Source organism: Aethalodelphis obliquidens, unplaced genomic scaffold, assembly GCF_003676395.1.
Source record: "Aethalodelphis obliquidens isolate GAN/ISIS:26980383/991018 unplaced genomic scaffold, ASM367639v1 scaffold10, whole genome shotgun sequence".
Taxonomy (NCBI): Eukaryota; Metazoa; Chordata; class Mammalia; order Artiodactyla; family Delphinidae; genus Aethalodelphis; species Aethalodelphis obliquidens.
Window position 1 is genome coordinate 31,443,891 of NW_020837954.1, and position 12,638 is coordinate 31,456,528.

A 12,638-nucleotide genomic window follows, 5' to 3' on the forward strand; every position below is an offset into this window, starting at 1 on the left:
TGCATCGACAGGCGGACTCTCAACCACTGCGCCACCAGGGAAGCCCTTCGTTTTAATCTGTATAATCAACCTTGTACAACTAAGACTCTTGGGAAATGAAAGTGAGAGTGAGCAATTGACGCTAATTGACTAGTTAACACATAAATTAATGCATTCCACAAACATTAAATAATAAACTCGGTGCCAGATGTTATGCTAGGAAGCAGGGGGGGTGGGTGTAGGGTGTGGATACTACAGGGAGGAGACGCCGAGCCCTCATGTAGCTCAGAGACCAGGGAACGTGTAGAAGGAGGTGTCGTCCAAGTTCAAGTCACAGATCAGAGCCATGAACACCTTCATTGGCCCTGCTGTCTTCAGTGCTGGGAGTTGCCCACCCCACTTTGTTTTTTTTGTTTTCTTTTTTTGCAGTAGGCGGGCCTGCACTGCGCCACTAGGGAAGCCCCTCCCACTTTGTTTTAAACCTTCCAGGTCAACCATAATATGAGGATGTTGAGAATAGGTTGAACTCATTTCTCCTCTCAAGGATCTTACTTTTCCTTTTTTTGTTGGATTCCATATATAAGTGATATCATATGATATCAATATTTGTCCTTCTCTGTCTGACTTACTTCAGTCAGTATGATAATCTCTAGGTCTATCCATGTTGCTGCAAATAGCAAAATTTCATTCATTTTTATGGCTGAGTAGTATTCCATTGTATATATACCACATCTTCTTTATCCATTTATCTGTCGATGGGCATTTAATATTCCATTGTGTATATATTCCATTGTGTATATATACCACAACTTCTTTATCCATTCATCTGTCGATGGGCATTTAGGTTGCTTCCGTGTCTTGGCTGTTGTAAATAGTGCTGCAGTGAACATTGGGGTGCATGTGTCTTTTAAAAATATATTTTCTCAGGATATAAGCCCAGCAGTGGAATTGCAGGATCATATGGCAATTCTATTTTAGTTTTTAAGGAACCTCCATACTGTTCTCCATAGTGACTGCACCAATTTACATTCCCTCCAGTGGCGTAGAAAATTTCCTTTTTCTCCGCACCCTCTTCAGCATTTATTGTTTATAGATTTTGATTTGCCTTTCTCTGGTCAGAATGGCCATAATCTCTCATAATTAGTGATGTTGGGCATTTTTTCATGTGCCTGTTGGCCATCTGTTTGTCTTCTTTACCAAAATGTCTGTTTAGATCTTCTGCCCATTTTTGATTGGGTTGTTTTTTTGAATTAATCCCTTCTCAGTTGTCACATCATCTGCAAATTTTTTCTCCCATTCTGTAGGTTGTCTCCTTTGCTGTGCAAAAGCTTTAAGTTTAATTAGGTCCCATTTGTTTATTTTGGAAAAGATACAATGTACTTATTTACAAAACAGAGACTCACAGACATAGAAAACAAATATATGGTTACCAAGGGGGAAAGGGCTGAGGAAGGGATAGATTAGGAGGCTGGGATTAACCTATACATACTACTATATATACAAAAGATAACCAACAAGGACCTACTGTCTAGCACAGGAAACTATATTCAATATTTTGTCATAACCTATAAGGGAAAAAAATCAGAAAAAGAATATATATATATATATATATACACACACACATACATATGTATACACATACATGTGTGTATATATATATATATGCACACACATATATATAACTGAATCATTGTGCTGTACACCTGAAACTAACACAACATTGTAAATCAACTGTGCTTCAATTAAAAAAAAAGAAGGATCTTACTTTTCCAAACAGGCTGACTGGTCAAACAATCTATGCATTCCTTTGTAGGAAATACGCTTTTTACCTACCAAAGAAAAAGTAAGAATGCTGCTTACAAAGAACTGGGAGTAAAAATGCCCAGGGATGACCTAATTAATTGTCTCTGTCCTTGGAAGAAACATGAATGTTCATCCCTTGACACAGCAGTCTTTTTATCTTCTTAGTGACTGATCTGAATGCACTGAATGTCAAAATCAGGGGGTGTTTCTATTGTTTTCTTTTTGGAAGTTTCCCAGAGAAGGCTTAAAAGGTATTTTTGTTTTACTTTGTTTTAAAGTTCACTAAATTCTTAGAAGCTTCTGGATGGCTTAAAAATATTTTTAGGTTATGCTAAAAGTGGAGTCAAATTTTATACAAAAGAAGTTCTTAAAATTGCCTAAAAATCTACTTTGGGGGCCCCTATAGATAGCACAAGGGATTCTTGTGATTGACCTTCTCTGTATCTGATTGTGGGGTTGCTCACATGAATCTACGCACGTGACAAAACTACACACAACTAAATACACACACAAACGAGTACATGTAACTGGTAAAATCTGAATAAAGTAGATTGCTTGAAGGGTAAAAAAAATTTTAATTTTGTAAATATAATCACTTTTGGACTGAACATTTCTAAGTTTCCTTTTAAAGAGTTCTAAGATCTACACCGTAATCTAAGGGATCTTCATTTAATTTTGAGTTTCAACTCACAGTGACGTTCCACACTTGACATTATTTTACCTTTTTCCTATAGCCTCTCTGTTATGAGGTAACAAGTTTCTAACTCACAGGAAAGTGACTTAAGTGAGCTTACTGTCTACTGTAGCATCACTGTGACTTTTCTTTAAAAAGTCATTTTTATTTCTATCAAATTTACTCTCTCATCTATTTGTTTTATAAGAAATAATTTGCTTTTAAAACAGTGGGGTGCCATGTCTCAGAGATGGACCCCAATAGACCACACTTTGGAATTGATGCCTTGTGTAGCCCCTTTTTCATTACCTGTGACCTGGCCTATGACTTGTAGTAACCAATCGAGTGTGTGTTGTGGGGCAGTGATTTGGGGCCCGTTCCATGAATTAGACTTAAGAGGATGGGCAGCTTTTCCTCCTCTGGGAACGTTTGCTTTGGGGAACCCTGGGCTGACATAAAAGCAAATTCACTACCCTGCAGGAGAGAGCACTTGGGGAATCCACATGAGGAGGCTCTGGGATGATACAGAGAGGGGGCGAGGTCCAGCTGTCTCAGTGTCCTGGTCGAGCCTCCAGAGGACTCCAGTCTTAGCTGCCATCTGGCTTCAACAGCATGAAAAACTTCAAAAGAGACCAGCAGAAGAACCACCCAACTGAGCCCAGCAACCCACAGAAAAGCTGGACAATAAGTGGCTGTTATTTAAGCCCCTAAGTTTTGAGGCAGTTAGTTATGTAGTATAATTAACAATATATCTCACTTGTTTAATCTTAGGATTTCGAAATGAAAAGAAAGTGAATTGGTGTCCTCAAAATAGTTCATATACTACCTTGGAGAATTTTTAAACGAAAGTAAGCTTTCAATGCACTCAGTATCTAGGTTAGTGAATAGTATTATTATTCTCAATCAAAAAACTCGTCAGAAAGTGGAATTCTCTCTGTCCTGGTCCTCACCAGTGCTCGTGGTTTCTTCTCGTCTTTCCCCAACTCATCTGAGTCAGAGCTGGAACTGTCCCAGAGAAGCTGTCCACGAGCCTCTCGTTCACGGAACCATGTTTCCAATTTGCCAATTTTCTGGGGACAATAGTCATTACTTGCTTGATGTTCCAGAAATTCTGCATTCTGTGTATTTTCTACAAAGAATTAGAAGTTCATTTAATTTATTTTTTCCCCTGACAATGACGTATTTTTTAAGTGCTTAGGTTTTTAGGAACACAAAATAATCTACTTGGTGTTCTTTAAAAAAATATATATATACACACACACACACACACACACACATATATAAAGGATTTCAACTGGTGTTTCTGTAAGCATTAAAAATGCTTTCCTTGCTATTTAAAAAACTTCTTAATCTTCTGAAAGTCACAAGAATGGCACAGTACACACTTGTATACCCTAACTCATCAACAACATTTTGTCACAGTATTGTTTTATACATATATTTACACACACACACACACACACACACACACACTTTGCTTCAGCTGAACCATTTGAGAATTAGTTTCAGAGTCACTTCCTCCCAAAATACATCACCACAAGTCTCCTAAGAACAAGGGCAATTTTCCTATGTAACCACAATACAATTATTACACTTAAGATATATGACATTGAGACAACATTGTTTTCTAATATACGTTCTGTATTCAGATATCCATGGTTGTCCCAGTAATACCCTTTATAACGGCTTTTTGTTTGTCTGTTTGTGTTTTATTTTTTAGATCCAGGATCCAATCTAGGAATATGTGTTGCATTTTATTTTCTTGTCTCTTAGTCTCCTTTAATTCAAGAACACTCTCCTATCTTTTTCTTCTTTCTTCTCTTCTCCTTTCTTCCTTCCTTCCTTCCTTCTCTCCCTCTCTTCTTCGCCTACCCCTCCTCTCCTCTCCTCTCCTCTCCCCTCCCCTCCTCTCCTCTCCTCTCCTCTCCTCTCCCCCTCCCATCTCCCCCTTCTTCTTCTCCTTTGTCTCTTTCTCTCCCCCTCCCCAACTCTCTCATTGGCTCTTTTGCTCCTCCACCTTCATTATCTTCTTTTTTTCCTAACGCTGACCTTTTAGAGCATCCAGGTCAATTGTTTGGTAGAATGGCCCTAAATTCAGGCTTCTCTGATTGTTTCCTTGTGATTAAATTAAGGTTAAGTGGTTTTGGCAAGAATATTGCACAGGTGATGTTGCCTGGAGCTACTTATTGAACATCTACTACATGCTAGGCACATACTATACACTTTTCTTAACCTTCACATCAGCTCTGCCTTTCGTAGCAGAATCACCTATGGAGCTTTTCAGAGACACAGATGCCAGATCTACAGAACTAGGGAGCTCAAAGGGTCAGGCACTTATTTTACCTTCTTTTTTTTTTTTGGAAGAGATTTAATTTATTTTTTGGTGTGGGGTTTTGTGCATGTATGTCTTTACTTTAGCTTTTTATTTAAGTAGTACTCAGTGCCCTTTTAGAGTGCACTTCAGAACAACAGGCTTTATGCAAGGAAGGTGGCTTTTAAGAAAACAAAATCTTAACGACCACTTTCAAGCTTGGAAAATCATCCTGGGTCAAAGTCCAGATTTTCCCCTCAGTCTGGCGGAATCAGCTATAACTTTATAGAAGTTGTTTTCATGATTGTTGTTTATCAAATCTTAAGGCATATTTTATTTAAGCCCTTGATATCTGAAGTTGCATATGGTTACAAAAGAATATTAAACATTTCAACGTGAGGATTCATGCCTTGTGACTCGCGAGTTCCCTTTCTGCCTCACTGAGGGGCTACCCTGCTCTCCCCTTGAATGTTACTGTACTTAACTAGCATTGTCTATTTACACAGCCCAGACAGAAAACTATAGTTAATTTATCCTGCAGCCCTAATCTGTCTCCTGAGCTCTGATACATTTTTTGTACAACTGGACACCTCCTCCTTGATGTCTCCTGACAATATGTCAGCTCCACCTTCTTTTTCTGTCTTAAACCTGCCTCTTCTCCCAGTTACCCTAGTCCAGCACTTGGTTGTAACTTTGTTCCATCATCTGCCTAGTTCTTCAGGAGAAACCCAAGCTACCTCACACTCTCCACGTACCCATGTGTAATTCATCACCAGGTTCTGCCAATTCTCTCTCCTAAATATCTCATATCTGGCTCCTTCTCTCCCTCCTCTGTGTCACCCTTCTCTGCTGGTCCAGGCACCACCTCTCTCTTGCACTACTGCTATGTACTTCTCACCTGTCTCCCCACATCCTCTTGCGTTCCTCTCCCATCCATGCTCCACAGTTCAGACAGAGTAATATTTAAAATATAAACCCAGTAGTTCACTTACTTGCCCTTTCAGTGGCTTCCCATTGATCTTAAGATAGAGTTCAAAGTCTTTATTTGACTTATGAGACCCTGTGTGCCCTGGGCCCTGACTGTGCCTCCAGCGCCATCTCCAATCATTTTCTATCTCAATGTCTCTTCTCCATCTGGTGTCTGGAATCTGTCAGGCTCCTTCCCACTCAAGGGCTTTTACACACTTATCAATCACAGTTTAGGATGTCCCAGGACTCTGTTCCTTATGCTCACGTGCTCACCTGCTCCCTTCATGCAGCTACTTCCTGTCTCAACTTAAATATCACTTCCTCACAGAAACTGTCCAACTCCTCAGATTATTAGGTCTCTCAGTTATACTCTCATTGGACTTTCCTTTGTTCATTGTGTGTGCTATTGTGTAAGAACCACATCTACTCAGTTCAGTATCTGTTGAAAGAGTAAATAAGTAAAGGAATGAACAAGTGAGCCATCAGAGAATTTTGGCAGGCGGGAAGTATTGGTAACTGGGACCTGGGAAGGGCTTCATTCATTGGGGCCAGGGCGTGTCAATCATCTCTGCTCTACACATGAGCCCAGAACTATTAGAAGCATCACTCAGACTGAGAACAGGGATTTTCTGCAGACTAGAGGCAGGAGCTTTGAAACAGGAAGAGACCATTTGTTAATGGTGGGATCTAATGTAATATCAGCAATAGCTTGACTCTCACTATGCTCTTGGTGTTACAATATTTCAACTCTAAATTTAGTATGTGAGGCAAAAGTCACGTGTTCAGTTTTATCCTTGAAAATCCCTTAAGTCACTCAAAGCACTATATACAAAGTTTTGTATACTAAGCATTAAAGTCTGAGAACTTCTGAGCTAGATGTCTTATTACTTGTTACATTTTGATAATCTCTGTTTGATTCTTTATGGTTGCTAGACTTAAAGAAAAAATAAAAAAAGAAAAACACAACCTTTAAAACCTAAATGTGTTTTGGGTGAGCAGAGTAGAGGAAAGTGTATCCTACTTCACAATTTGGGGAGAGAGGAAAGAAACAGAGGCCAGTGTGGGAAAAATAGGGAGTGATTTTAGGTAGTACAAGGATCATACCAACCATTGAAAATGTTTGATGGTTATGTATTTTATAATATGTGTTTTAGAAAAATGTATTACCACTATATCGAACCCATAATGTCACAGTTAATTCACAGACAAGGCTAAATTATAAAAATAAAACAAAGCAAGATACCTTAAAGGAAAATACTAAGTAAATAATAGTACAAGTGGCCAGATAAGACCAGAGTTGTGAAGGTGACATTCAAATGATGTATGTGGAGTGACACTTCCCCTGAAGCAGGTAGTTATTTTCACTATAAGACATCAGTTCCGTATTTCTTCAGTTTTGTCCCTATCCATATGATACTTTACATTTTATATGCGCTTTTACACACATCATTTGAATTTTATGTAAACTCTACATGGTAGACACAATGCTTTATTCCCACTTTATAGATGTGGAAACTGAGGTTCAAAGAGGTTAGACAACTGGAAGTTAGCTATAATCTCTCTGTAGAATAAAGCTATATGAACAAATATATAGCTAATATTTATTGAGCGGCTGCTCTTAGTGGTACTATTCGGGCTTCTATTATTCTAATTCTATTCTAATAGTGGTACTATTGAGCGGCTATGTACCAGGCACTGTTCTAGGAACAAGAAAAGATACTAGCTCCCATGGAGCTTACAATTAGTGAATGTACCATCAGGGCTCAAATAAAGGACTTTGATTCCAAGTCCAGTGCTTTTTCTACTCACTACACTAGACTCATATGGCTTCTGAAAAGTGTAGGAGCCATATTAACATGTTAAAACTCATAGAATTGTATACCTAAGAGAGCAATGTTCACTTTGTGTAAGTTATATATTATCATGTATTACACAGATATATGTAATTTACTATGTAACTATCTATAAAATATAGGTAAAGCATGTGTGATTTCATTTTAAAGAGGCAGCAAGAAACAAAGACTGATTTTTATCTCACAAGAGAGCTGAAACTCTCATCCTACCTTCCAAAAGAGGGAATAAAAATGGACAAATAGAGCCTTAAATAAGAGGAGCTGGGTACAGAGGAACCTTAATTACCAGAACCCGACTAGCAGAATGCTCATGGAAGTCTATGATCTTAGCGACGCTTCATTTTTAGGAGAAAGCAAAGTGAACTGCTTTTAGAAGACAAAGAAGGAGATCAAAGATGCTACTTGGGAATATGTAAAAAGGACCCATTGCTTGAGCATATGCCTACAGAGTGGTGAGGTCTATAAGGCTTTGCAGAGGGAAGCCTTCTCTTGAGAGAGAAATTGGAGGAGTCATAACCTCTACATTTGCTGACTTTCCCAAGGTTGTCCTGGACCCAGCTCTGAGTCGCTGGAGTCCTGATGAGGCTATATGAGGGGATGGGTGGGAGTGCACCCTTTGGAATCAGAAAGACCCGGCCTTGAATCCTGGCTTGTCACATAGTAACTCCTGTCTTGTAGGTGTGAAGCTTAAACGCGATAATTTATGTTAAGGGTGGACCACGGTGCCTGGCTTAGAGTAAGCACTCAAGAGACCTGAGCTGGAACTAAATGAAACAGCTTTAAAAAGTATCAGGAGAGCAGAGGAGAAGCCCCTCTCCAGGTGCCTCAGTCTCCCCTGGCTCTCCAGATCTGGAGCATCTTCCAAATGTTGGGGGTTTTTTTGGCCTGATCTCAAGCAATGACTCTAAGTGTCTAATTTTAACTGAGGCACCTTTCTTGGTGGTTTTGCCAATATTTTTTAAATGGTAAAAGTTGTTTTTCTATGTGACTACACAGCATATTTCATTCTGGGACGTGGGACTATAGGTTAAATAGATGTTCCAAGTAGATTTTTCATTTATTCAGCCTTTTCTTATTTAATTAACTTATTGATTAAGCATCTCATTCCTCTGAGCAGGGGCAGTGTCTCTTTCAGCTGGTAACTTTACATCTTAGAAGCTCAAGACCTCCAGAGACATGGCCAGCATTTCTGTAGATCTCTAAGTGGTCAGTCTTGCTAATGGGGGATTGGCCCACAGAGCAGTAAGCTCTGTATGTGAACAATACCATGCATTTGCAGTGGCGGGTTTGCTCTGGGGGAGTACAGACAGGGAAAACTTAATGGGACGCTAATTGATGGGGCAACACAACACAGAGTTTATGAGCAAAATGTCTGTTGGAAATCACAGAGCCATCTGAGGCCCCTGAGCAACCTGGCCTGACTGCAGTGTGTGGGCTGGGAGTGTTCATAGCAGGAGGTGAAGCCAGGAAGCTAGGTAGGCAGAGGCTAGATCCTGAAGGCTTAGAGTATCAGGGCAAGGAGTTATACCTTGTCCTCAGGCTCAAGGAGACTCACTGAAGGATTTTTTTTTTTTTCCAGCAGGAGAGTGATATGGTCAGATTTGCATTTCACCTTCCCCACTTCACATCAGAAGTTTATCTGATGAAGTTTTTAAAATGCTTGAAATATTTTACTAAAAAAATTGTGTGCCTCACCTGGACTTCTGTTCAAGGTTTCATCAGGCAACAAGGTTAGAAAGTCACCGTCGTCATTTCTTGGGATGCTTTGAAGGATTTTCTTGACTTTATGGTCCCTCTGTTTCTGCTTATTAGTTCTTGCCTCCTTGTGAAGACTTGTCTTCAGTTCCACTTGGGCCTGAAATTGATCAGCTATAAACAGTTAGTATTCTCCCCTCAAGCTACTTTCACCAGAGTAGGTCAACAGATCAGCTACTTTGCAAATTGTGTGCTTATCTGTAGACATCTGTGGTCCCCTAAATAGAATACGGTTCTCTTTTTTCCTCTTAGAAGGTATGGAAACTTTCTTCATGTGCAGGTTTGTTAGGAGAAAGGGGAGCATGCCTATAATCTCAAAACAGTGAGGACCTTTGTAAAACCATTTCACCATAGGCTAGCTGATATATTTGGAATTGCAGAAGACAGGGACTTCAGGCTTATTCACTAGACTGAGGAATTTGGGTTATGACATTTACAGGAGACATTACTGTAAAGGGGTTTGTTATAAGAGATCTTGCTTATAAAATGATTCTATGGCTTAAATTATAGAGAGATGCCTAGGTATCAAAACACAGACTAATTCACCACCCTCTTCCTTTTTACTAAACCAAGAAAAATTAACCTCATTTTCCTGCTGGAGCCAGAATGTCATAGAAGCAACAGTTAAAAAAAGGGAGACTTGAGACATGGATACATCCTTCAGAGGATGGAAAACAGAGGAAAGACTCAAGAGAGTTGGTAGCAGAAGGGATCTTCCTGCTTCTTCTCAATCCCAGTAGTTGAAACTTCGGCTCCAATGACTAAATTTAAAATGCTAGGTAAAGACTAGAGATGAATGCTTAACTATATTCATGTGCCAGGGCAGTGATTATGTAGAGTACATTTGGTAAATATGACCCTCTTCTTCTCATGTTTACCTCTTGTCTTTTACGGTTCATTTCCAGCATTTGCATCTTATGTAAATATTGTCTTTTCCCAGAAGGATACATTAGAGTTTGCATCTTCTTTTCCAGTTCCTGCTATGAAAGATACGCACTCGTTAGCGTGGGGTAATTAGTTACTGACTCTGCAATCACAACTTGAAATCCTTTTTGGAACAGAGTGAGATCTTAATCATCAGTCATAATCCATAGAGATCTCTTGTGTCGTCAGAGGTGGACCGTTGCAGCTTCCCGACCAGTTCTTAGTGAAGCTATCAGTGAATGAAGTGGCAATTTGCCATGTGTATCATATCATTTTTAAGGTTCCTGTAGAGTTTTGCAAACCTTGAATGGAAATATGTTTCCATATCTCATTTTGACAAGACATCACTTTCCATGTCAACAGCTGCTTTAACTATCTTCCCAGAAATGTGTTCTTGTTTGATGAGACCTGCTTCTCTCTCCCTGCTTCTTCTGTCATTGAGTAATTGTCTGGCTATGAAACTAGACGGGGGCCAACCTATTTCTGTAGGGTTTACTCCCATATTCCACTATAAGCCCTGGTACACTGCTGTTTAGGAAGGATTTAAAATTGATTATTTGTGACTTGGGTGATCTTCCCTGGTGTATCATAAACTCCAGCGAGACAATGTGAACAGTTAATGAGGGCAGCCAGGGGTGAATATACCCTCATTCATCACTTGCTGTGGCCAGGAAGGGGAAGGGACATGTAGCCAAATGTGTTCAGTGATCCCCTGTTCTGTTTCCCTGTGGACATGAACTGTGGTGGCTATGTGAGCCTCAGGGAGTGGCCCATCTCTATGGGCACTGTCAGTATCACAAACATGGCCTTGGGGATCTAAAAGTACCTGGACATCTTTTATCAACTCAGTCATCTGTGGATGGCAGCATCTAGATGACTCTGAAATGAATCAGGGGAGGAAAGTGTTCACAAATTTGAACACTTCTAGAATCACCAATTTCCAAGTAAAATTCCTCTCTCTCATCTACATCTCCCTGTTTTCACCAGGCAGCAGAGAAGGGCTCAGAGTTCATCTGAGAGGCAAGAGTAATCACCAGTTGGAAGCAGGCCCAGAAGAGAATGGATAGCTTTGGAAAGTTCTAGCTCTGAATGAATTAATAGCTCTCTTTGCCTTTGAGGTCTTCTGTGTGGGGAGTACAGGACAAGGATGGCCAGCCCCCCAGTTCCCCACCCCCTCCAGGTTTTGCTGCTGCTCACCTTGGCTTTGTGAGCCCTCCCAGCTTCTTCCTGGCTCAGGAGCCTTTCAGAAGTAATTACTTGTGGCAGGTCAATGGGTTCAAGCTTCTGGAAGTCCAACATTTAGAGTATTCAGCATTCCTCATGCCATGGGATGATGAAACATAAAAGCCAGATATTAAACTATCTTAACACTCTGCACGTATTCATGAGAGCACACAGGGAAGGCAGTTTCTACAGGATTACAGCTGTATCTGTGTGAAAGGCTTTTTGACCTATCTGGGTTCTTCAGTGTTCTCTTGCACTGTTGCCAGTGACTCATTGATCTAAGTATTGGTCAGAGAGTTAAAGGATTAAGAATCATTTTCTGTCTGCATTGAGGGACTATGTCCACAGTTATCAAGCAACAAGTGTCTTAGAATATTAGAGATGAAAGAGGCGCCAGGAAGCTCCTTTACTTTATTTATCCCTTAACCACCCAGCTAAACTATTCTGGTCCTTAGGGAAGTAACCTATTTTAAGCTCTCCAGAGAAGCTCCCTCAGCCTCCTCAGTAATAATCACTGGTGCTTATGAGGCATATTGACAATGAAAATGCACTGTGCTAACAAATCTTAGACATGGATTTTTCCAGCAGGGCCTTGGCTTTATCGGGGAGGTGATGCTGAAGTTTCAAGCGGACACTGAGACTAGGCAGCAGTTGACGAACTAGTGATTTGCCGCCAGCTCCACCTGTCTTAGATGACTTAATTTGGAGCACTAGGAAGTGACTGAGCAGGCTTGGGAGACAAGGGCTGGTCTCTTCACATTGACATGCAATCAGGGACCTGAATTTACTTGTTCACTCAGTGATAACTTATTGAATGACTGCTACCGGCCAGGCATTGGGTTGCAATGCTCAACAAAAATGGGCATGGTCCCTCTTGGGGCTTACGATCTATGGGGAAACAAGTACACTTTTACTTGTGTGATTATTTGATGAATAATTACAAACTGCGATTGGGGCTTTGAAGAAAAAGTCTGCAGGGTAGGACTATGACAAGATATAACTGGAGGACTCCACCTTGGGAATGAGGGGTTTTATGAATTGGATTATGTTCCCCCCAAATTCATATGTTGAAGCCCTAAACCACCTCCCCCCAGTACCTCAGAGTGCGACCTTATTGGGAAATAGGGTCCTTGCAGATATAATTAGT

General features: G+C 40.3%; 1 protein-coding gene across 1 annotated transcript in view; it reads right to left on the reverse strand.

Moving 5' to 3' along the window:
- Nucleotides 1-1,652: 1,652 nt before the first annotated feature.
- Nucleotides 1,653-12,638, reverse strand: part of CCDC198 (coiled-coil domain containing 198) — a 31,018-nt gene continuing 20,032 nt past the window's right edge. The window contains exons 3-6 of the mRNA XM_027111365.1: nucleotides 11,465-11,551; nucleotides 10,222-10,323; nucleotides 9,284-9,443; nucleotides 1,653-3,584 (exon numbers count right to left, since the gene is read on the reverse strand). Of these exons, the coding sequence (XP_026967166.1) occupies nucleotides 3,355-3,584; nucleotides 9,284-9,443; nucleotides 10,222-10,323; nucleotides 11,465-11,551 (579 nt within the window). The 3' untranslated portion in view covers nucleotides 1,653-3,354. The remainder of the gene's footprint in view (nucleotides 3,585-9,283; nucleotides 9,444-10,221; nucleotides 10,324-11,464; nucleotides 11,552-12,638) is intronic.